The sequence below is a fragment of the Microtus oregoni genome, unplaced genomic scaffold (genome assembly GCF_018167655.1).
Source record: "Microtus oregoni isolate MIOR12 unplaced genomic scaffold, Mior012 000014F_ref0000157, whole genome shotgun sequence".
NCBI classification, from domain to species: domain Eukaryota; kingdom Metazoa; phylum Chordata; class Mammalia; order Rodentia; family Cricetidae; genus Microtus; species Microtus oregoni.
In genome coordinates this window covers 39,108,714-39,132,497 of record NW_024543073.1, presented here as the reverse complement: position 1 = coordinate 39,132,497, position 23,784 = coordinate 39,108,714, and the positions used below count along the sequence as shown (strand labels likewise).

The 23,784-nt window shown below is 39.6% G+C and overlaps 1 protein-coding gene across 9 annotated transcripts in view; it reads right to left on the bottom strand.

Moving 5' to 3' along the window:
• The window catches only part of Cast (calpastatin), a 99,016-nt gene that overhangs the window by 40,003 nt on the left and 35,229 nt on the right, over positions 1-23,784 (bottom strand). For 5 of the 9 annotated variants that reach the window (XM_041663347.1, XM_041663349.1, XM_041663350.1 and 2 more), the window contains 5 exons: positions 9,547-9,606; positions 6,035-6,100; positions 5,470-5,508; positions 3,150-3,263; positions 751-840 (listed from right to left, as the gene is read on the bottom strand). In XM_041663347.1, the coding sequence (XP_041519281.1) occupies positions 751-840; positions 3,150-3,263; positions 5,470-5,508; positions 6,035-6,100; positions 9,547-9,606 (369 nt within the window). The remainder of the gene's footprint in view (positions 1-750; positions 841-3,149; positions 3,264-5,469; positions 5,509-6,034; positions 6,101-9,546; positions 9,607-23,784) is intronic. The other 4 variants (XM_041663351.1, XM_041663354.1, XM_041663356.1 and 1 more) reach the window with 2 other exon arrangements.

The following is a 23,784-nucleotide window of genomic DNA, read 5'->3' as shown; positions in this document are numbered from 1 at the left end:
GAAACCAGAGGCTTGGGGCAGCACTCATACAGAGGAGTTGTAACACATCCAAACTTGACCTGACATCTACCCATTATCATATTAGTTCATTACGACCACGGTGATAATATATAAGCAATTTATTGCAAAAGCCCTCATATATGAGAGATTCTACTTAAAAGTTTCTGTGAGTTTGGTTAAAGTAATGTGTATGATATCCCAAGATACCATAAAGCAAAATGTTCAGGACATGTGTCACACTTTTTACCTTTGTTTGAGACTTTAGGACTGCAACTGGAGTTCCTCCAAGGCGCCACGGCAGACTTCTTGCAGTACATCTACACTCGTGATGTGAAGGCTTGCCATGCTATCCACTCACACCCTTGCTGTAACTGACTTAGTGGTAAGACTGCTAATGGAAACATTCTAAGCTGAGTATAATGCGTACTTAAGCATTAATGTTTTATGATCTTGACTTCATGCCTGTGAGTCTGGAAGGCAAGGCATGAACCAACTTACATTTTAATTTCTTTGGCGTTGATACCATTAGATGCCAGGTGCCCAATAAGTATTTCATGGATGCACACACTTCAAAACTATTTTAGTTTTCAAAACTACTTACTATTTTAGTCTTTAGTACTACAGATTCTGAAAACATATGTTCTTCCTCACAAAAATTCATACAGAGTGCCTATTATTTCTGTCTTTTGTGTGCTTCTTAGAATAGAAGTCTGACATAAAAGATCATGTCACATCTGAATGTGCACTCACCTTGTCAACTGCCTTCTCCGATGCTGCAGTCACAGTCACACCAGCAACCACACCCCCACCAGCAGCAGAAGGAACACCTTGTGATTTTGTCTGAGAGCAAAGAGAGAAGAGTGACAGGACTAAGTAAGCACCTTTGACTATGACCAAGAGTGTGAGTTTCAGATGTCACCAACACCTGACAGTTTGTTTTCATGGAATCACTGTTGAAAAAATTTGCTAGCTTCTTCTGCATGTAGTGTAATGCTGGGCACAACACAGGGGTGGGCTTGAGAGCCTTCAGTGTTCATTCAGGGTAAACAGATGTGGAAACACCATTGCCCCTGACCAATGAGCTCAGTGTGCTGTGGTGAACTGGAGCCCACAAATGAGCTGTGGTTGCCCCTGTCAGCTGCTCTCATCCAAACCCAGTTCTCCACATAGTCTGACTTCTAAAAGAAGCTACAGATTGGGATTTTACGTGAAATGTCCTGGTATCTTTTGCCAGTACCTAATTAAAAATAATTTTGAGCCTGTTAGAAATAATTTTCAACAATATTGTTAGCCAAACCAAAAACCCATGTTCTTGTATTTAACTCCTGAATTATATATTTGTGAACTCTGATATCTGATATAAAATGCATTGTAAAGTGGGCCAGCCTAGTAGTATCTTCCATAATGCTCTCAATGAGAAATGTCTCATAGATATTTCTTTTTCTAAGGGCAAAGTGCCTCTAACTCAGAATTGATTTCTGAGTTCATGTTTCATGAATTCATGTCTTCCTCATGCAAAATAAGCACGAGGAATTCTGTGTAAAGAAGTAGAGAGAGTTCTTTGCTCATGTTCTCCCTCCTTCTGCTCTTCATCTGGGCCTGGGGAGCTCAGTCCAGTGCTCCATTGTGGGTCTCTGTCTCTATCTCCATCCATCGCCAGATGAAGGTTCTATAGTGATATGCAAAATCAGTGTGGCTATGGAAGAAGGCCAGTTCAGTCACCCTCTCCTCTGCTGCCCAAGGACCTAGCTGAGGAAATCCCCTTAGACACCTAGGAAACACTCTAGAGCCAAGTCTCTTGCCAACCCTAAAATGGCTCCCTTAGTTAAGATATCTTCTTCCCTGCTCTCATATCCATCCTTCCTCCATTTCCACCATCCCCTTCCCCCCAGCTCACCCCCATCCCCGAGCTCCCAACTTTGCCTAGCGATCTTGTCGACTTCCAATATCCAGGAGGATAAATATATGTTTTTCTTTGGGTTCACCTTCCTATTTAGCTTCTCTAAATCACGAACTATAGGCTCAATGTCCTTTGTTTATGGCTAGAATCTACTTATGAGTGAGTACATACCATATTCCTCTTTTTGGGTCTGGGTTATCTCACTCAGTAAAGTGTTTTCTAATTCCATCCATTTGCATGCAAAGTCAGGACCATGAGGGGTGTGCCCACCCACGGAGATGGTGGGACTGATCTTCTAATGGGAGCTCACCGAGGCCAGCTGGACTGGGACTGAACAAGCATGTGATCAAACCAGACTCTCTGAATGTGGCTGACCCTGAGGGCGGACTGAGAAGCCAATGATAATGACACCAGGTGGATTTTGATTCTACTGCATGTACTGGCTTTTTGGGAGCCTAGTCTGTTTGGATGCACATCTTCCTAGACCTGGATGGAGGGGGGAGGGCCTTGGACTTCCCACAGGGCAGGACACCCTGACTTCTCTTTGGACTGGAGAGGGACAGGGAGGGGTAGTGGGGAGAGTGGGAGGGAAATGAGAAGATGGGAGGAGGTGGAAATTTTTAATAAATACATACATACATACATAAATAAATAAATAAATAAATAAATAAATAAAGTTAGGAAGGAAGTAGAGGGAGTCAGTCATTCTGTAATCCCAGATGCTTTGAAGGTTGAGGAGGAAAATTATTTGAGTCCATAGATTCAAGCATAGATTGAGTCACACACACACACACACACACACACACACACAGTGAAGGGGGAAGGGAAGAGGAGGAGAGAGGCAGACAGAATGATGGACACAGAAACAGAGAGAGAGAGAGAGCAAATATGAACGAGTAAACGAGATTGCAGGGCACTTGCAATCGTTCGCTGACCCAAGTTTAGAGGGGACTAGGAAGCAGCCTTATTTTAAAGTTTTCTGGTTTGGAGACAGAAAAGTCTGCTACCCTGCTGTCATGATGGTCACCGTGTGCAGAAAGAGAAGGTTGGACAGTGCATTTCTCTAAATCTATCTGTGTGCCTTTCTCAGCGCCTCCATAATTCCACATTCCAACAATTGCATCTTGCAAGACCAGGGCAACAACAGTTCTAAATCATTACAATACCAAGTGCATCCAGTTCAACCCCACAGATTCAGTCTGTGATATTAGATAATTGATATTAGTGGTTACATATTTATCAAGCTCACCTTTGGTTCTGTTGATTTCTCTGACACCATCTTCTCATTTGATCTGGAAACTTCTTTTTCTTTATGAGCATGTTTACTTCCTGTATCTGATGCATGCTTCGGAAAGTTTGGGGTCTGAAAGTACACAAAAATTATTAACATGATGGTGGTTTAAAACAGTTCAGATATTTTTCTTTATAGAAAAAGGGCTGTGCTTTTTGCAGTTTTGTATTGCACAAATATCAATTAGTGTGAGGTAAATGCCATTGTAATTTTTTTAAGGCAGGATTTCTATGTATAGCCTTGGCTGTCCTGGAATTAGCTCTGTAGACCAGACTGGCCTCAAACTCACAAAGATCCGTGTGCACCACCACCATCATACTTTAGGTACAAAATCTGAAACACAGCAAATCTTCCTAAAACCTTCATTAAGAATCACTGAATATGCCAGGTGATGGTGGTACATGCCTTTAATCCCAGCACTTGGGAAGCAGATGCTTGGAGATCTTTATGAGTTCAAGGCCAGCCTGGCCTATATAGTTAGTTCCATGACAGTCAAGGCTACACAGAAAAATCATATCTCGGAGGGAGTGGGGGAACACTGAACATTGCTATGGCCACATGATGGTTCTGGGTCAGCTGAGGAAACAAGCCTGTCTCACAACAGAAACTGATATACACGGTCAAGTCCTAGCAAACAGCACTTACTTTCTCATGAGCCACAGATGGCTGTTAATTTCAAGTAAGTAAAAGCTAAATGTGTTAGAATAAACTAATATACTAATTTTATAATTATAATTATAAGGTGGCCCACAAACACAATTCAGGCTAACCCACTCTGTCCTCAGGAGAAACTCCAGGCATATACTGTAGTCATCAACAACCTGCCAACAGTCTCCATTAGTTACAATCACCTGCAAAGGAAAACTGGGTCTTTAAGATGTCTCCAAAGACACATATTCCTCTAACCTCTGAGCTGCTTTGTACATCCCCTAAGATTGACCAGTAGTTGTCAGGCAACCTACAATGGCATCAAAAGATTAAGGTGAGCACTAAGTTTGCTGAGCTGAATTTGCTATGCTCTCTGCCACCCATTCATCTTGAAAAGTCTCTGGCAATAGGAGATGAAATATAGGCACATCCCCTAAGGGCCAATTCTTTTGACATTTGGTAGAAAAACCACAAATATTGAAATATGAAACAGAAGACAATTTTCACCTACTTGCTAAATTCTTCCCTCTAGAATCCCCTATGCAAAGGCTGAAGGGCAGGGTCCACTGATAGGCCTTTTACAGCATCAGATAAGCCTTCCTTTTCACCCCATGGCCCTACCTATATCTGTGCTTCCAATATTTCACTCAGTTCTCTGCCCTAAAGAAAACCTTAGGGTCTTATTCACCCCATGGCCCTACCTATATCTGTGCTTCCAGTATTTCACTCAGTTCTCTGCCCTAAAGAAAACCTTAGGGTCTTATCTACATATTTGCTTAAATAGTTGACAGAAAGAAGTGCAGCACTGCACTGAGGAGAAAGATGTGCTGCTGCTGGTACTCTGGAATCCACATCACTGTGAAGGACAGCCAAGCAGAAGGGAAGCAACAATAGCTGTTTGCAGGACAAAGACACTGAGTGACTCATGACATCTCCACCATCCCAGAGAAGACTGTCTCCAAAGATTTAGGGACAGGTTCAGCACACTGTTCCTAGTGTTTCAAGGTTACCTATGTCCTTTGTCCTTTTAAAATCATTAGTGTGTGTATGCATGTGAGTGTACATGTGTGCGCATGAATATGTGCCTGTGTATGTTCTATGTGTATGCATGTGTGTAAGTATGTGTATAGGTGCATGCATGTACATGAGTATTTGTGTGAGTGTGTATATTTGTGGGTGCACATGTATGCTTGCACAAGCATGTGCCATGGTGGAGTAATAGAAATTAAGAGGCAACATTCAGGAATTGGTTTTCTCCTTCAGCTGTTGGTTCTGGGGGTTGACCTCGGGTCGTCAAGCTTACATAGCAAGCACCTTTACTTCCCAGACTGTTTCCTCTGCTTGACCTTTCCTGCTCCATTGCTTTCTTTAAAAAAATATTGATTCAAATCTAGATTTGAATAAAACAACTTGTGAAATACTTTTGTCTATAAATACTATATATCTTTTTAGCAATGCGTGAAATTAATGTGGTAAATATTTTATATGTATTCTATGGATTTATATTCAGCAGAATAGTCAAAGTTATTTAAATTAGCTGACAAATTCCTTTACCCATATAGGAAACAACTCATTCATTATTATTAAAAAAAGGGTCAGAATAATTCACTCACAGACTTAAATTATTTACCTTACTTGATTGTGACTTCTCAGACTCTGTTTTCACAGCCTAAATTTAGAAAAAAAATAAATGGAAAGAGAAGTTAAAAAATGCAATGGAGATAGTTTACTAAGATGGTAATAGAGTTTCCTCAATTATGTGTGATTTTGGTATTATTATTAATATAAAATTTATGACTTAAGTTGCTTACACACTTCAGATATTACTAGTCATATGGCAATTAACCCATTACTTCTTACTCTGTGCATCAAGAATACATAGAGAGTTTTACTAATAACACTGTAGTAAACACAGAAGCCACATAAAATGTAAGTCTTCCTTCTTCAAATCCAAAGGCTCTGTACTTCCAAGTTACAAATGTAATTTTTTTATCATTGAAATACTAGCCATGGATTGGGTTCAAAGTATGAAAGAAAAGGGTGTTGGACAGAGCAGAGCAGTTATTTTTAGTACGGCATGTGCTAGGTGGGTAAGCCTAAAAGAAGGCCGTGCTGGAGCCTTAGAGAGGACAGTGTATGCTGAGAGGCTGAAGTGACTAGTACACAGAACTGCCAGGCACAGTGAACCACATCACCTGTTTCCTGTGCCTTTTCTTGTCATGTGGATGTGGTCCTTCCATCTGTTTGGAGACTGGGATGGCCTAATACAAGAGTGATTTCATTTTTATCTGACAACCTACATAAAGGGCTAAAATGGTTATATCAAGATTCATTCTTCTAGCCTAACACATCTCCTACATGAATAAATATCTAATTCTACTTGGATTTAGGTACACTAACACCAAGCGACCAAGTAAGTCTTTAAGCTTGTATTTATATTTTTTCATGAGGATTTTCATTTACAAAATTAATTTTTAAGGTTAAATCTTTGTGTAAAAGCTCTTATAATCTTTTTTATATCTGTATTTCCCATATTTGTCTATGACAAAAAGTCCCATGTCATTATCAGCTTCTGTCTGTAGTTTTAAAAATAAATTTTGTAAATTACGTCTTATATTCCTGAATACCAAATTTATTCTAAAGTTCTAAACATGCTTCTAAAGTTCTTTCTAGTACAATGTTTTACAGACTTTTCACTAGCTAAAGCTGAACTCTCCAAATAAACAAAGAGCAAAAACCTCCATAAATGTGTACAATCAACATTGATGGAGGGAAGACAGAAATCAGCACAGACTTGATACATGTTTCTAAATATTCCAAGGTGATGACCACAAATCAGTCTTAATGCCTTCTGTTAATGTTTTCCCTCTTGGATATTTGAAGTTGTCCACAAAGCTTCAACTTAAATTTTATAATTTGAAGACACTAAGTCAAATATTCTTTTAATTTATCATCTCTGGTGCTGTATTGGTTAAGGTACAGTCATCTTCATGAAATGCCTCCCAGTTACACCTGTATTCCTACTCTTTGGAGTAACAAAAAAAAAATCAAAGTTCACTATCAAATGTTTCTAAAGAAATTTGGGGTCCTTTCACACTGTGTCTTTGCTGATAAATTTTTGTTTGTGTTCCTCTGTTTGTGAATCCTCTTTTAGTTTACACAAATGCAATTTATTAAATCATTTACAAAGGAAATAAGCCAGCTAGCATTACCAGAATTTGGATTTATCAATAACTTCAAATTCACAATTTGGTAATCAAGATAGTAGTTGGGAAAACTTTAAACTACAACTAACATTCTGTATTCAGACCTAAGAAGCTCTTTAATATAATATAAATTTAAATCAACAATCGCAAAAATTATATTTGGTAGTAATGGTACCAAACTTAATCTTAATGGGAGAAATAGTGCACGAGGGGCTGTCTATCAGCACCGTGGTACCAGGGCTTTCCCTAAGTGCAATTACCAGCTCAATTGTGATGTGTCATGACCCGCAGAGACAACATTATTATTATACCTCTTTCCAGTAAATAATTAAAGATCTCAAATTCCAGGAAATTCTCAAGAAGAGTGTGTGATAGAGCTGTAGTTGTGTCTGCAGTGCCAAGGCTGCATGGGGGCTACTGGTCAGCTGTAGTGCTCACAGTGGGCACGAGCTTTGAGACAGGCATTGTTCACTGTTGGTTTTCTTATGCAATTGTATGAAATGGGTGTTATATCATTTTTATTCACACTGTACAGATAAGGAAACTGAAGCAAAGAAGGGCTGTCCAGTACCACAGCTGGTAAAGAAATAGCATTCTCAGAGATGTAGTCTGGCTCCAGTGTCCATGATGCATATATTCTCAGGAATTGCATCATGACTACAATCAATGGTATGAAAACCAATCTAACATTCCAGGGACAAAAATACAGAACACATATGGTGTGCTAGACCCTTCTTTATACATAGTCTTTCCTATTTGAAAAGTGTAAATAGGATAAGGTTCTGTAGTTGCTACTTCAATGAATTAGCATCGTTTCACTAAAAGCTCAAAGTATTTGCGGATGTGAACCTTTGAAGCTCAAGGTCCTGACATCTCCAAGAGGAGGCTACTACAGTCATCACTGTGCAATCACGAGAAACAGAAGAAGCAATGAAGATACAATGACTGAGAGCTGTGTGACTGAAACACTCCAAGGAACAACAACAGAGGCCAAAAATGGTCTAAATCAGACAATGGTAGACTTGATCACATGTGTCTCATTCTTTGTCCCTTCTCTTCCATCTCCCATATTTCTTCCTCCTTCAAAGGTTTTGTTTGTTTGTTTTGACTGCCAGGAATTCTCATGATAAATGATTTGTGATATCCAAGGATTGTTGATACTTGCTCTGGAAACCATGGCACATGGAAATAAACACTGGCCCTCAGGTAATACGCAGGATCATCCTTGGGCAACAGCTACATGAACCAAAAACATAGAAACAGTCCAAATATCTGTCTATCCTAACCCTTGATATCAAATCCAACGGGGTTTTATTTTGCATTTTGGTTTGTATGTATCCCTTCTTTAGTTTTTCAAAGTTAAAATGGGTTGAGGCAGCTAGAGACATCCCTCAAAGATATAGTATTTAGTTGTTTGCACACATGAAGTCTCAAGGTCTTGTGTTCAATTCCCAGTACTACAAATCTATATATGTATATTTGTACATATGATTTTAAAAATAATTTAACAAAAGGCAACTAATTAGTTACTAATAGATAGTATAGTTAATTATAACATAATTAAGAAATTAGTATGAAGGTAAAACTTCAAATAAGTCAAGGAAATATAAAATTTAAGTTAACCTTTATAAAACTTAGGCAAAAGGACACTCCCAGATATTTTCACTGTTCTAATTCAAGATAAGGCAAGAGGATCCCTGGTAGTAACTTATGCTGCCACTTCCCCTGGAACAGACAACTGCTGAGACAGCACAGTGACAGGGACACAGATGGCAGACATAAGCTGAAAACTGTAGATAAAGCAATTTGATAATAACAACCAAATAATGGAATACACAAAAGGTTGAGAACATTTTACAAATGTCTCTTCTTTTTTATTTCTACCCTGAAACAGTTCTAAGAAACAGCTTGAGTAATCGCAGCTTCAGTCGTCTGTCAGAACTGGGGTCACCCTGTGTAGCAATGACACCTCTTTCATTGTTTTGAAATTCTGAGGGATACATATGAAAATAAATACCCAACAGGGCTCTAAGGAGTTAGTCATAGAGACAGTACTCTTGTCTATCAGGCACAAGACCAGAACGCATCTCAAACAACCATACCCTTTCCCTTTGCTTCTGTGGTCACTTAGGTCACTTAGTATAAGTTTGTTCAATTCTAAATGTCTACCAAAAATATTACTACTGTTATCAGGAAGCTAGACTCCCTATTTCCTCAGTTCCAGAGGAATGTATTCAGAGAGATTATCTCTTTTCTTTTCAAAACTGTAATCAAGGGGGGAATTCCAGCAGTGACACGTTTGAAATACTCTGAAACAACAGACACCTCTTAGATAGAAATTCTCTTAGAGGAGAATTTGCACAAGCTTCCAACTCAGGAAGAAGATGCTGACTTCCATAATGTGAGCATCCTAAGATAAGGAACCCATCTGTCAACAAGATTATTGCTCATGATAACCTTAAAGTAGCATTCACTCAGGTTGCCCTTCAAAGGTTCTTTACCTTAGCTTCTGTGGTACTCATACTGGGAAACTTGCTGGTTGCAGCCGAGGAAGCAGGCACCTAGAAAGGAAACAAAGTCAGACTTGCCATGACCCTCGCTGTACTGGGTGGTTTTGTGTGTCAACTTGACACAAGCTAGAGTCATCAAAGGAAGGAGCCTCAGCTGAGGATCCTGAGATCAAGCTGCAAGGCATTTTCTCATTTAGTGATCAATGGGGGATTGCCCATTCTGGGTGGTGCCAACCTTGGGCTGCTAGTCCTGGATTCTATAAGAAGGTAGGCTGAGCAAGCCATGGGAAGGAAGCAAGTAAGCATCTCCCCTCTGTGACCTCTGCATCAGTTCCTGCTTCCAGATCCTGCCGTTTGAGTTCCTGTTCTGACTTCCTTCAGTGATGAACAGCAATGCTGAAGCTAAGGTTAATAAACCATTACCTCCCCAACTTGCTTTTGGTATTGGTGTTTCATCACAGCAAGAAAACCCTACCTAAGACACCCACTTAAAATTATCCTCATCTTTTCTTCTCCACACTTCCCTTAACTTTCCACCTTGATTTCACCTAGCTCGTAGTACCATGTTCACAAATCCCAATAGGTATTGCCGGCCAACATCTGTGACCAGATCAAATGGGCTCAGATGTAGAGTCTGTGATGCGCTACATAATATTAACCAGTTACTTAAAGATTCTGATTTTTAGTTTCCACGCACAATTTTTCTTCATTAGATAACAATTACCTTACAAGTTTATATACATAACTGTTCGGTAACCTTTGTTATACCTGTTAATATTATTTTTAAAAAGAATGTGCACTTTGGCACTTGTTAGAGCTCTTTTTAAACTCTGTTTAAATCCTAGCTAGCGCTGTTATTTACTAGCATTGTGACTTTAAGCCTTAGTTTTCCATATACGTAAAGTGGGTCTTGATGTCTATTTTGCAAGTTTTATAAGTATTTGCAATAATTATGGAAAATTTCTGCCACATTATAAATGTTAACAAAATTACTAGCCCTTTATTTCTAATAGGGACATAGTTTGAGTGTGAAAGAAGCTCCATGTGTGTTTAAATACTTGGTCTCCAACTAGTGCTTTTTTGAGAGAACTTTTAGAAATAGTGTCTAGTTGGAGAAAGTGGGCCATTAGGATGGCATGGTTAGGGGATGAACTGTATCCATGAAACTATGAGCTAAAATAAACCCTGCTTTCTTTATAAAATTCTTTCAGGTATTATATCACAGCTACCAGTAACTATCATTCATCCATTCATCTATCCATTCATCTATCTAACATCTATCTATCTATCTATCTATCTATCTATCTATCCTCTATCTATCGATCTATGTATCTATCTATCATCATCTATCTCTACATTAAAAAATAGAAGAAACAAATATATAACATGAATAACAATTGTCCTTGTAATGCTATATAAGAAAAAAAGATGGGAGACAGGGGTATAGAAAGAATATTGCTGTCTCATATTGGCTCCTGCTTGGAGCATAAGACTTAACAAATAGCCCTCTTTTGGAATGCATGAGGGAGGTGGAGTCCTGCAAGTAAGTCACCTCAGCAGTGGGTGGCGCCTGAGCATGTCAATGCATGCATGGTATTGAGTACTGTTCCATTACTTAGCTTGTAACATCATGATAGTATTAAAAACAGGCATTTATCATTCAAGTTCACTTAAATCTCTTCACATTTGAATTCATAGAATTTGCAGCTCAAGGATTCCATCTGGAACAAGCTGCCTAACCAAGCCACTGTTAGTAAATAGTTGTGACTGTCAGGAAGTTGGGAAAACTCTATGATGTTGGCCTCCACTCTATCTCTAATGCCTAGCCCTGAGCCACTTTGGAAGCTATGAAAAAGCAGCAAAAACCTGTTACTGCTATCCTCCCACTCACACTCCCATTAAAGGGGATGATAGGATGACTCTGTTACTACCTGATGACAATGACCAAAATCACTTACCCCTAGACCTCAACTAATACTATAGTCAAATTACGGTGACTTACAGATAGAAGACCACAGTTTTAGCACACTGACTTTTCAAACAAAGCCATATGAACTTACTTATTTCTAAGCATTCTTAGGCAGCAATCAGGTGTGCCTCCCAACAGCATGCACACACACACACACACACACACACACACACACACACACACTGTAATAACCTTTCACATTCTCTTTGGGATAAAAAAACTAGAACATATACAAAGATAGATTTTTCAAAAAAGTTAAATTAGTAGAGAAATATTTTTTATTGAGAGTAAAATTTGTTGGGGAATAAAGTGCTCATACGAGATAATTCTACCTTCACAGTGTGATGGTAGAAATGTGCAAATCTATACTCAAATTTGTAGTAATTAGGGGCGGCACAGCTGCGTCCCCGGCACCCTGCCGCCTGCTCGGCTAGCTTATGTCCCGAAATAACAACACACAAACTGTATTCATTTAAACACTGCTTGGCCCTTTAGCTCCAGCCCTTACTGGCTAATTCTGATATCCCGATCAACCCATCTCTAATAATCTGTGAGAACCGGTCTTACCGGGAAGATTCTAGCCTAGTCCATCCTGGGTCGGAGCTTCATGGCATGTGTCTGCCCGGGAGCGGGGCATGGCGTCTCTCTCAGGCATCTGCTCCCGAGAGGAGAGCTGTGGAGTCTGAGCTCACTTCCTCTTCCTCCCAGCGTTCTGTTCTGTTTACTCCTCCCACCTATCTTCTAACCAATGAGGACCAAGCAGTTTCTTTTTCTTTAACCAATGACCTTCCTCCATCACAAATTCAGTAAGTTCACAATTGTGCAATCATTTTTCTCACCCAAGTCAAACCATAGCGGGAACAAATTCTGTAAATAAACATCCTTTTTATGGTGAAAATCTTTATTCAAAAATTAAATTTTAAAAGAGTTTTATCACTTATTTTATTTGTCTGAGTATTTACCTACATGTCAGTATATGTACTATGTGTATGTCTGGTGTCCAGTGGGCAGTCAGAAAAGAATATCATGTTCCCTGGAAACTAGAATTATAGATGTTATGAATCACCAAGGGTGTGTTTAAAAGTGAACCAGGATACTCTGCAAGAGTCCCTGATGTGGGATTCCCCTCTGTCAGCTGTTAATCTCTCAATAAAGGACTGCATTGGACCTATAGCAGGGCAGAACTTAGCTAGGCAGGGAAAACTAAACTGAATGTTGGGAGAAGGAAGGCGCAGTTTAAAGAGAAGCCACGGAGCTGCCTATGAAGACAGACATGCTGAAACTTTGCTCGTCAGCCATGACCTCATGGTGATGCACAAATTAATGGGGATGGGTTAAATTAAGATGTAAGAGTTAGCCAATAAGAAGCTAGAGCTAATGGGCCAAGCAGTGTTTTAAATAATACAGTTTTTGTGTGATTATTTTGGGAGTCTGCAGCCAGGATATGAATAAGCAGTCTTCTTCCTACAATAAGTATCAAGTACTGTTATCTGTAGAACAATCTTTCCAGCCCATCTTAAATATATAAATTTATTAAAATGTTTATAAGATCATATATCTCCAGATTATTCTTGCCAGACTACTATTCCATTAAATAATCCCTGAAAGTGTGCCTCATGTCCAATAAAGCAGACATTGAATGGCCCACAAAGAATAATAAAACCTCTCCATATAGCACCTATAAATAAGCATGGTCTTAATGGACTTTAGCCTAAGGCCAGTTGGCTCCACCTATCCTCAGCATGGAGATTTCTATGGAAGCTCTACATTAAGACATGTTAAGTTTTCTAAAACTGAAATATGGATGCTGATTCTTGGCAACCGGGGGCAAGGGAAATGACCCTACCCCATTACTGACCCAAACAACTCTGGGTTATTGTGTCTTGTTCACCTCTTATATTAGAAGTGAAGGTAAAGAATGTTTAATGTTTATTATCTCATGTAAAGGACTGAATATGCCTTCATTTTGTACCACCTGAATTGCCAAACATGAATGTAAATATTAATTTTGAATAGAAAGTTATGAAATGTTAACTCATAGATCTTTAATGAGTATGAACCTTAGCAATGACCTTGTTAAAGACTAACATATAGACTTTAAACAGATGAGAAAATGGAATCTCATGTCCAGGGTTTACCACAGTTTACTGGCTCCTTCAGTTTATGTGGAACACAGTATGTACCTCGGTTAAGTTCTGGGGATACTGTGGTGAGATCAACAGATATGCCTTTGTGAAAGGTAGAGCCTATCCAGGTTGACAAAGAGTTAAACAATCACATTACAAGTCAGAGTCTCATGAAAACCCAACTATGGAACCATAACAAAGGACAGCTGAGACAGTTGATTCTGAAGGTATGACAGAGGGCAAGGGGGGAACCACAAAGACAAAGGCCAGTGTCATGGTTTGAATAGTTATGGCCCCTATAGACTCATGGGTTTAAATGTTTGGCCCATAGGGAGTGGCACTATTAGGAGGTATGGCCTTGCCGGAATGGGTGTGACCTTGTTGGAGGAAGTGTGCCACTTATATGCTCAAGCTACTCCCAGTACACAGTCGTTTCTGCTGCCTATGGATCAAGTTGTCGAACTCTCAGGTCCTTCTCCAGCATCATATTTGCCTGCATGCCACTGTGATAATAATGGACTGAACCTCTGAACTGTAAACCAGCAAATTAAATGTTTTCCTTTATAAGAGTTGCTGTGGTCTTGACACTTCTTCAACACAATAGAAACTCAAACTAAGATGCTGGGAGATGATCCATAAATAAAGCATGCATAATTGTGCATGCCAGAACCAACGTGAAGTTCATCTGTGTCTATGTACTGTAATGCCTAGAACTCATTAGTCCTAGAAATGTCAAGGGGCTGCCAGGTTTTAAGTATTCCCATACACTGAAATGCTCCAGGGAACTAGCAGTGCAGGTCAGACCAGAGTGCAGTTGAAACAACACTTGCCCTTTCAAATATCCAAGAAAATTTCTTAGTACCCAGAGTAGTACTGATTCTATAATGTGAGATACGGCAAAGTCAGACTAACAAGCATCAGAGAAATGACCTGATAAAAGTAATTCACCATCCTCCCATTGAAAGACCCTACAGACCCCCTCCTCAAAACCCGCAGCTAGCATGCTCCCGGGGGAACGTCCTGTTTGCTTAAAAAAAAAATTCTCCAGATCAGCAGCCAGCCTGCTCTAGTAATAACATCCCATGTGCTTGAGAGAGCAGGATGTCTATGAGATAGGAAGACTGCAAGGCAGGATATCGATAAGATAGGACATCAACAAGCAGGTTGACTGCAAAACAGGATATCTATAAGATAGGAACAGGATGACTGTTGCCAGACATCCATGCTGAGAGAGGAAACCATTCATGCCCACCCCCCGCCTCATTCCGATAACCATGCTTTTGCTTCTCTAAACTTGCTTTTTGCTCTTCCCTATAAAAAGCCCGCCCTCCAATTGGCAGGCGCGCAAGTCTTCCAAGAGATCTTGCCGCCGCAGGTACCTGTGTCTACTCAATAAACCTCTTGCTAATTGCATCCTGTGGTTTGGTCTCGGAGTGTCCTGGTTCTGGGGTCTTCATCATTGGAGGAAAGGTCCTCTCTGAGGGTCTTTCATTTGGTGCATTGGCCGGGAATTGAAGACCCCCCCCCCAGGAACTACCGACCCACCACCGGGAGGTAAGCTGTGTCTGTGTCATTTGTGTTCTTTGTTAAGCTCTGTACACTCAGATCTGAGTGCTCTGAATCTGGCGAGGAAGAAAGGGGCTGATGAGCCCGGACTTTCCCTTGCAGCCCTGGAAGACATTCCAGGGGTGTCTGGAGCCTTCGGGGCTCAACCCGTATCGGAAGGATACATGGATCTGGTTGGAGAAGGGAGTTCCGGACTCCCATAGTCTCCATCTGAAATTTTGCTTTCGGCTTTACGCCGAAGCTGCGCAGCGCGTCTGTGTTGTCTGTGTCTAATTGTTGTATTTTTGGGTTTAATATGTTCTTTGTTTTGTATATCTGTTTGTACTCGAGTCTAAATCTGGAACCATGGGGCAGTAAGTAACCATCTCTTTGACCCTAACTCTATGAAAATCCAAAAGGAACGCTGACAGTCTGCCCCTCCTTTACTTCTCTAGGCTGTGCCTTGCTGAGGCTGTACCGCAGAACCGCCCTGCTTGCTGTTGCGAGGGGGGGGGGAGGGAGCAGGACTGGTGATCTCCTGCGGCACAGCCTGGAGCCAGGCCTAGGCAGGGCAACCAGCTCCAGCTCTGAGCAAACTTCTCAGCAGGACGCAGGGCGGGGCATGGCAGCAACCCTGGCCCGAGTCAGAGAAGGGGGCAGCCGTGGCCCCCCTGAAATCCCTGTGCTGAGAGTGACGTCCTCCCTTGCTGACCTGAAGTCGTCCACGCACCCTACGGGAGGACTGGGGGAGGAGGGCTGCCTTAGACAGTCCAAGGTGTTCCCTCCCCCTACAGCCAATGCAAAGGTCTTCCCAGCTGCTACTGGCAGTGTGATGGCTATTCCGATAACCACGCTTTTGCTTCTGTAAACTTGCTTTTTGCTCTGCCCTATAAAAAGCCCGCCCTCCAGTTGGCAGGCACGCAAGTCTTCCAAGAGATCTTGCCGCCGCAGGTACCTGTGTCTACTCAATAAACCTCTTGCTAATTGCATCCTGTGGTTTGGTCTCGGAGTGTCCTGGTTCTGGGGTCTTCATCATTGGAGGAAAGGTCCTCTCTGAGGGTCTTTCACCATTTATGAGCCATTGTTTAAAAAGCACTGCCCAAGGAGTTGAGACTACACAATTAGACATAACCATGGCCTCGAGGAGTTAAGTCCAGTGAAGTAAAAGGTTACCCAGCAGGCACTCAAACTCAAGCTTGTTATGAGGCTGCCTGAGAAGAGAGGACCATTTGTTTTTGTTGTTGTTGATGTTTATTTTTTATAGATTTTTATGACAGTGTTTTAATCATTCATTTTAATTGGAATATTAAAAATTAGTCAACATTTCAAATATATAACCTATTAAAATAAATCTACTCACGAACTGGATAAAAGATACAGTTCAAATACTTAGATAAAATTCAGTTTTTAGAGTAATCAAGGATTAATGTTTTTATATTTTACATGTTTTGTTATATATGCTTAGAAATTATACAAAGAATAATAAAAGACAATATTTAAACACAATATGTCAAGAAACCTCATCACATTGTTATTATTCATGGAAAATCTATTTAATATTGTCAATTTTTAAAAAAACTGAGAATTCTTAATTTTCTAAAACAGAACTCTAGGCTTTATTTGTGGAACAGATGAAAAATGTGGAGCATGAACACTAAATGCTGATATATAACAATTAGTAGTTTTCTACTTAGGTGTATGTGAAGATATTTTTAAAAGTTTTAGAGATTGGGTTTCTCAGGAAACTGGGAGTCAGGACCCACTCTTGGAAATATACTCAAGAGATGCCCAATTATACTATAAAAGCATTTGTTCAACTATGTTCATAGCAGCACTATTTGTAATAGTCAGAACCTGGAAACAACCTAGGTGCCCCTCAATAGAAGAATGGATAAAGAAGGTGTGGCACATATACACTTTAGAGTTCTACGCAGTGGTAAAAAACAATGACATCTTGAATTTTACATGCAAATGGATGGAAATAGAAAACACTATTCTGAGTGAGGTAACCCAAACCCAAAAAGATGAATATGGTATGTACTCACTCATAAGTGGATTCTAGCCATAAATAAAGGACATTGATCCTATAATTCATGATCCTAGAGAAGCTAAATAAGAAGGTGAATCCAAAGAATAACATATAGTTATCCTACTGGATATTGGAAGTGGACAAGATTGCCGGACAGGGGCTGGGAGCACGGGGGTGGGGGTGGGGTGGTGATAAAGGGAGATGGGGAAAGAGAAGGGAGAAGGGGAGGATGGGGAGAGCTTGAGGGAATGGTATGGTTGGGATGGAGGAGGAGTGGATATGGGAGCAGGGAAGTAGATATCTTAATTAAGGGAGCCATTTTACGGTTGGCAAGAGAGTTGACTCTACAGGGGTTCCCAGGTGTCCAAGGAGATGTCCCCAGCTTATTCCTTGGGCAGCAGAGGAGAGGGTGCCTGAACTGGCCTTATCCTATAGCCACACTGATAAATATCTTGCATATCACCATAGAACCTTCATCTGGTGATGGATGAAGATAGAGACAGAGATCCACATTGGAGCACTGGACTGAGCTCCCAAGGTCCATATGAAGAGCAGAAGGAGGGAGAACATGAGCAAGGAAGTCAGGACTGCGAGGGGTGCGCCCACCCACTGAGACGGTGGGACTGATCTAATGGGAGCTCACCAAGGCCAGTTGGACTGGAACTGATGGAGCATGTGATCAAACCAGACTCTCTGAATGTGGCTGAAGGTGGAGGCTGATGGAGAAGCCAAGGACAATGGTGCTGGGTTTTGATTCTACTGCATGGATAGGCTTTGTGGGAGCCTAGTCTGTTTGGATGCTCACCTTCCTGGACCTGGGGGGTGCAGGGAGGACCTGGACTTCCCACAGGGTAGGGAACCCTGACTGCTCCTTGGACGAGAGAGGGAGGGGGAGGGGGGAGAGGAGGGAATTGGGAGGAGGGGAGGAGGTAGAAATTTTCAATAAAATAAAATAAATAATAAAAAGAAAAAAAAGAAATGGGCCTCTCCGGTTTAGTAATATTTGCATTCATTCTACTTGAAAATATGGCAGATTTCTTATTTTGTTAAAAGAAGATGTTAGCTGAAAAGCAAGAGTTGTCTCATATTACCTGGAACATTTATAAAGCTTGGGAAACACATTCACAGTACTTGACAGGACCTTGTTAGTTCTGTATTTACTCTTGATTACGAGAGGAGCATTTGTAAAGGCTGAGTAGACTTTGGTTCTGAGAGCCCCCAAAGGTTCTGATAAATGGGAAAAGGCGGGGGATTAGCACTTCTGATAAAGTGATAGACTTCTTTTATGATCCTTTATCCATTCTGTTGTTGTTTATTCCAGTTAAAAGAAAAATTATTCCCTCAGTTCCTTACTCTCTGGTTGCAGAACAGAAACCCTAACTTAATGTTTGTCTGCCAGAGGCATTTGGCTTCTTTTCAGACATGCTCACATCTTTTGTGATTCTCACGACCTCTGCTGGAGCTAGCTGGTCTCACTTCAATCTCTCCTCATCTTAACCTGCTGGTTCAGTTCAGAAAAGACAGAATGGAGCATCAGATGTACTAGATTTTATTCTCATAAATTAGACCTTGCTTTTTTTTCCCCAAGTAGCAATACCAGCCTTAACATTCCCCCTGCCTGTGGTCCTTCATGGACCTGCCTTTGTTAAAAGTTACTGAAAGCATCAGGCCCTATCCCTGTGCTCTTCTTTTCCAGCTGGCTGCTGTCACCTTGGGAGTCTCAGGTTCTGATCTGCTTCCTTCTGGAAGCTTCTTCCACCTACTCTAAGCTCCTTACTACTCACTCATAATCCTATCAGTCACTACGACTTTTAAAATGTTGCTTTCTCAGAATATTGAATTCTTTATAGTTTTAAGTATCTTCCATTGTATGAGCAATTCACTTTATCTTATCAGTAAGTCTGCTTTGCCACTAGACTACTTTAAAAAGAGGAAACTGAGAAAGACTCAGGTTAATATCCTTGCTTTGTAACTTATTCACCCCAATTATTGAACTCTTTGGGGTCTAAATTTCAACATCTGTAAAATGGGCATAGCACCCATTGGCTTTGGCCTTGTAAGGAATTTATCTCACTTAGAATATCTTGTATTAGCAGTGCTGGCTGTCAATCTCCCACCATTTCGTTTTTCTTTTTCATTTCACACACTCTTGGTCTAGTTGCCAACACCAACAGTTAGATTATACCAAGGTTCTTCTAATAGTTTCTGGGCTTTGTTCTCTCCCACTGGCATCCATATTTCAATTTATCTCTCAAATCCTTCTGATGGATAGCTGCTTAACAAATGTTTCCAAAATGAATATGACATCTATTTCTGCACTAATAATATAAATAATCTTCTATGTTGGATAGAGTGCAGTGCTCTCTGTCTTTAAAAAGAAAAACTTCATTATTTGATCTGTTTAGTCAACTGAGTTATTCTCTTACTATGGCTCCCTACCCTATATTCCCTTTCACCAGGATGGAGTCCCTGTCATCTCATCAAAACCTTAGCAAGTAGTCCTATGCTCTAATTCATAGTGCAAGGGAGGAAACCCAGCCTCAGGACTGCTTGATGGAATTCATCTGACAGTTCAGTGAAAGCACAAACTCAGGAAAGTTATTTCGTCACTCTATGCCTCAGTTTTCTCAGAGGCAAAATGAAAATAGCTATAATTTTTCCTTAGTTAAAGCATTCTGAAAACTGTTTTAAGGGTAAGCTAATATATATGAATGGAGGGCTGGTGAACAGCAACTGCTGTAAAACATCACCTATTATCAAAGCTTCAGCATCATGCTGCTCCCACCTCTGACCTCTGACCTCTTCACCATGCCATCACCCCCAGTCCCTAGGAAACCTTTCACAATTGTTTAAGATATGATCCATAAATTTCGCACTTCTCACTTGAAGTTGTAATCATATATTCTGGAGGCATAACCCAGTTCGTAAGGGTCATGATTTATCAGTGAAGCTATAGGCCTATAAAGAAATAAGGTATCCCATTCTCTCCAGTGCCTATGTGCTGCGTATATTGCAGCAAAAAGGAGCTCAAAAATCACCGGTTGAGTGAAATCTTGATTCCATTTTTAACTTTCAAATAGTAAACTATAGTTTTAATACCTGTTCTTTTTTTATTATTTTTTTTTTTTTTTGCCTAGAACCAATTGTATGTCACAAGAGTTAAGTTTCAGTCTCGGTGGCTTCTTTATGCCCTTACAGGATGTTAATTAACCCTAACATATCCTGACTGCAGGACTAGGTGCTCTATGGGGTTATTATAAGATCCATTTATATACCCTAAAGCAAAGGGCAATTGGAACAAAATACAAAACTAATACTACCAATTGTCTAAATTTAATAAAGGCTGACAAATCAACACTGATTTTTAACTTCTAAAATTAGCACTACTAGATGTAAAAGAGAGATGGAAATTCATTTCTGATTCACACACTAGGTTCTTGTTTAATAACACACTTCAAATAATGTAAAAGAAATGAAGGATGCAACCACAAGATCTCTGAAATAAAGAAGAATATGCACTCCACAAGGCAGCAGCCAGACCTATCCCAGGTACTCCGTACCCTGCCAGTTTCCAAAGCTGACTATACAGAAGTGGCGCAATGTGTATTTGTATGAATTTTGCACAATAATAAACACAAATTATTAGAATACAGTCCAAATGGAGCATCGTGTGAACTTTACTGCATGAACACCTCATTTTGCCTCTGAGAAAATTCGCATAGAGAATAGAAGAGAAAAATGGTAAAGATAAGACATTCTGTGAACATTTCGCCATTTACACGACTACATTCACTAATTAGCTTTTGAGCATCTTAGAAAAAGGAGATCTAGACAGTCAAGCCCTGAAGCCTCTTTTTTTTTTTTTTACAGGACAATTGTAAGAAACAATAAGTAAATGCCTTATTCCCTAGCAAGTGCCTTCCTAGAGAAAGCTACACTCTCTACAAATAGCAATACTGCACCCAGTGAATACAAGTTTAGACGTTTCCTTCTTAATAGTGGGTTATTCACTTCAGAAAGTGAATATACAGACATTCTGATTTCTTTACTGTGTGTAATGCTGTCATATCATAGTATATATTTGCATACCTTTAACTATTAAATAAACTGTGCTTTTAATAAGAACTGCAATTTCTTGTGAGGGTCATCTAAATGAACATAGAGGTTACAAAAAAAAATGCCAAGAGTAAAAGACTTCTAAACATGAAATTACCAAAGAATAATTCAAATTCAGTAAGAATAATTGTGAGCTCTAGAATATTAAGATGAAGGTTTGGGGACATTCTTCAAGCTGTGAGGTGTTAATAGCTCCAGAAAGATCCACTGAGGATTTTTGGCAGGATCCTCCTGAGTGGATGTTGGTGCAGCTCTGCCTTAGTTTCAGGCCTTCTTGGAATTGAAGATGTCATCTTGCAGCTTCCTGCTTCTGTTTCCATGCCTGTCACTTGCTGCCATGCCACCAAGCCATAATGGACTCCTATTGCACTGGAACCGTAAGCACAAACAAACTTTCTTCCTTTACAAAGAAGAATTGTGAAGTGCCCACCCATGTCACATGATGGGACTTTACTGTGGCCTTGATTGTGAACATACAACACAGCCAAAGTGCACTGTGCATGAGATCACATCATTAAATGCCAATAGATTCTTCCAGAAGAACCTCAGCTGAGATTGTCAGCTACCATTATGAATTACAGAGATTTTACTGTACATATGATTCCTGATTTTAAAAACACATAATGATTTAGCTGAGGAAAACAAAGCCTTTCAACATTTCCTTCTTATCATTCCTTAACAAGTAAGTATGAAATTAGTTTGAATTGTGTTATAATAATATGTTTGGTTTTGAAAAACTGCTCTTTGAATTGTTGACTTGAGTTTCACAAAAATAAAATTAAGTGAATTTTTGCTTTGGATTAGGAGAGTGTTTTCAATAATTTTTAAAAATAGTCCTACATATCCTTCTGCTATTTTGTACTATGTATTTATGGAAATAGCATTCTCAGCTCTGAAAATTATAAAATCAAAACATTGACCAACTCCAGACTACCCTGAAGATGCTGTATGTTCTTCAGTATTAAGTATTCAATCAGAACTGAATTCTTAATATAAAAATAAATAACCAAATCCATCTTATTAGTCTGTATTTTGACTTTTATCTTTAATGGCAAAATTATGTACATAGAAAATAATTGTTTCAAAATAAAATTTCCTTATGATTTATTATCAATAAATGTTCAAGTTGCATACCTATTTTATATACCTGCTATCCATTGTTGAAGTTGAGCTATCTCAGGGAAAACAAAAGTGTGCTAGTGGGTCACTTATATATCAGAGGATAGTAGACTGATCATGAAAACACCTATTGTAGAATTAAACATCATAGGTAGTCAGTAGAGGCAGTCTGCATTTCTCAAGATGTGTCCAAAAGATGATTACGGAAGGCTTCGCAAAGGAAGGAGATACTATTCATTGCATATTTAGTAAATATAACGTACAGGTAGGTGAGGAGCTACAGACTCTTCCTCTTGTTATGAACTGGATCAAATGCTTCTCATTCCTAATTTCAGGGTACCTCAACCAATACTTAGGAGGTAAACATCACTATCAGCATTTAATAAATGAGCAAAGTGAGGCTTCAAAGTGATGGAACCTTCATTCAAACACAAACCTGATAACAGGGTCCATTAATATTTTGCTATGACAAATTCCATTCCTTCACTTAAAAAGCTAAAAATAGTTGGAGGTTACAAAAACGTCAGATGAATGCTTAAATGGGATAAGCATTCCAGATGAGCAAAATAACTTAGGTAAAACTTGGATATGGGGAAATTCTGCAGATATTCAGTTCAGAGTATAGCATATCTAGTACTCCAGACTGAGGCAATTTGAATATCATCTGGCAGGAGGGGTGGATGATGACATCTCTGCTGAGAATGTCATACATTTATGATATATATTAAAATGATGAACATATTTAAGATAAAAATAGAGTATCAAAACTCAAATTGTTCTTGGCAGTGGAGCATAAATGAAACTTTGGCCTCTGATGTAATCAAAATAAACATGCAAATGTTGCCTAGCAACTGGACAATGGCCACAGCTGATGTATGTTCTCAGCACAAGCTAGGAAGATCACAGTATGAGTGACTATACTTATGTGTCTCTGATTATAAGTCCTGTCACTGCAAATTCTATAAGCTTATGAAAGTCCACAAAAGTCAAAAAGTCAAGCTTTTTCTAGTAAGAATTAACTTTAGCTGGTGAGTCAAGGTGTTCGAGAACGGCAGGCAGTTGTGTAGTTATCATTGCTTTAAGAAATTACACACTAATCTTGTTTACCTTTCTCAACGAAACTGTCTCTGCCTTTGCAATGCCACGATTATAGGTATGCATCCCAATGTCTGACTCTAAACTGTGTGTTCTTAATAAGAATGTTAAAATGGCAGAAATTAAATAAAGGTTCTCTTATCCAAGTTGACTTTCAGAAGAACAAAATTAAAATGGAGAATGAAATAAAATGAAACCTGGAAATTCACAATCTTCACTGATGGCAAACT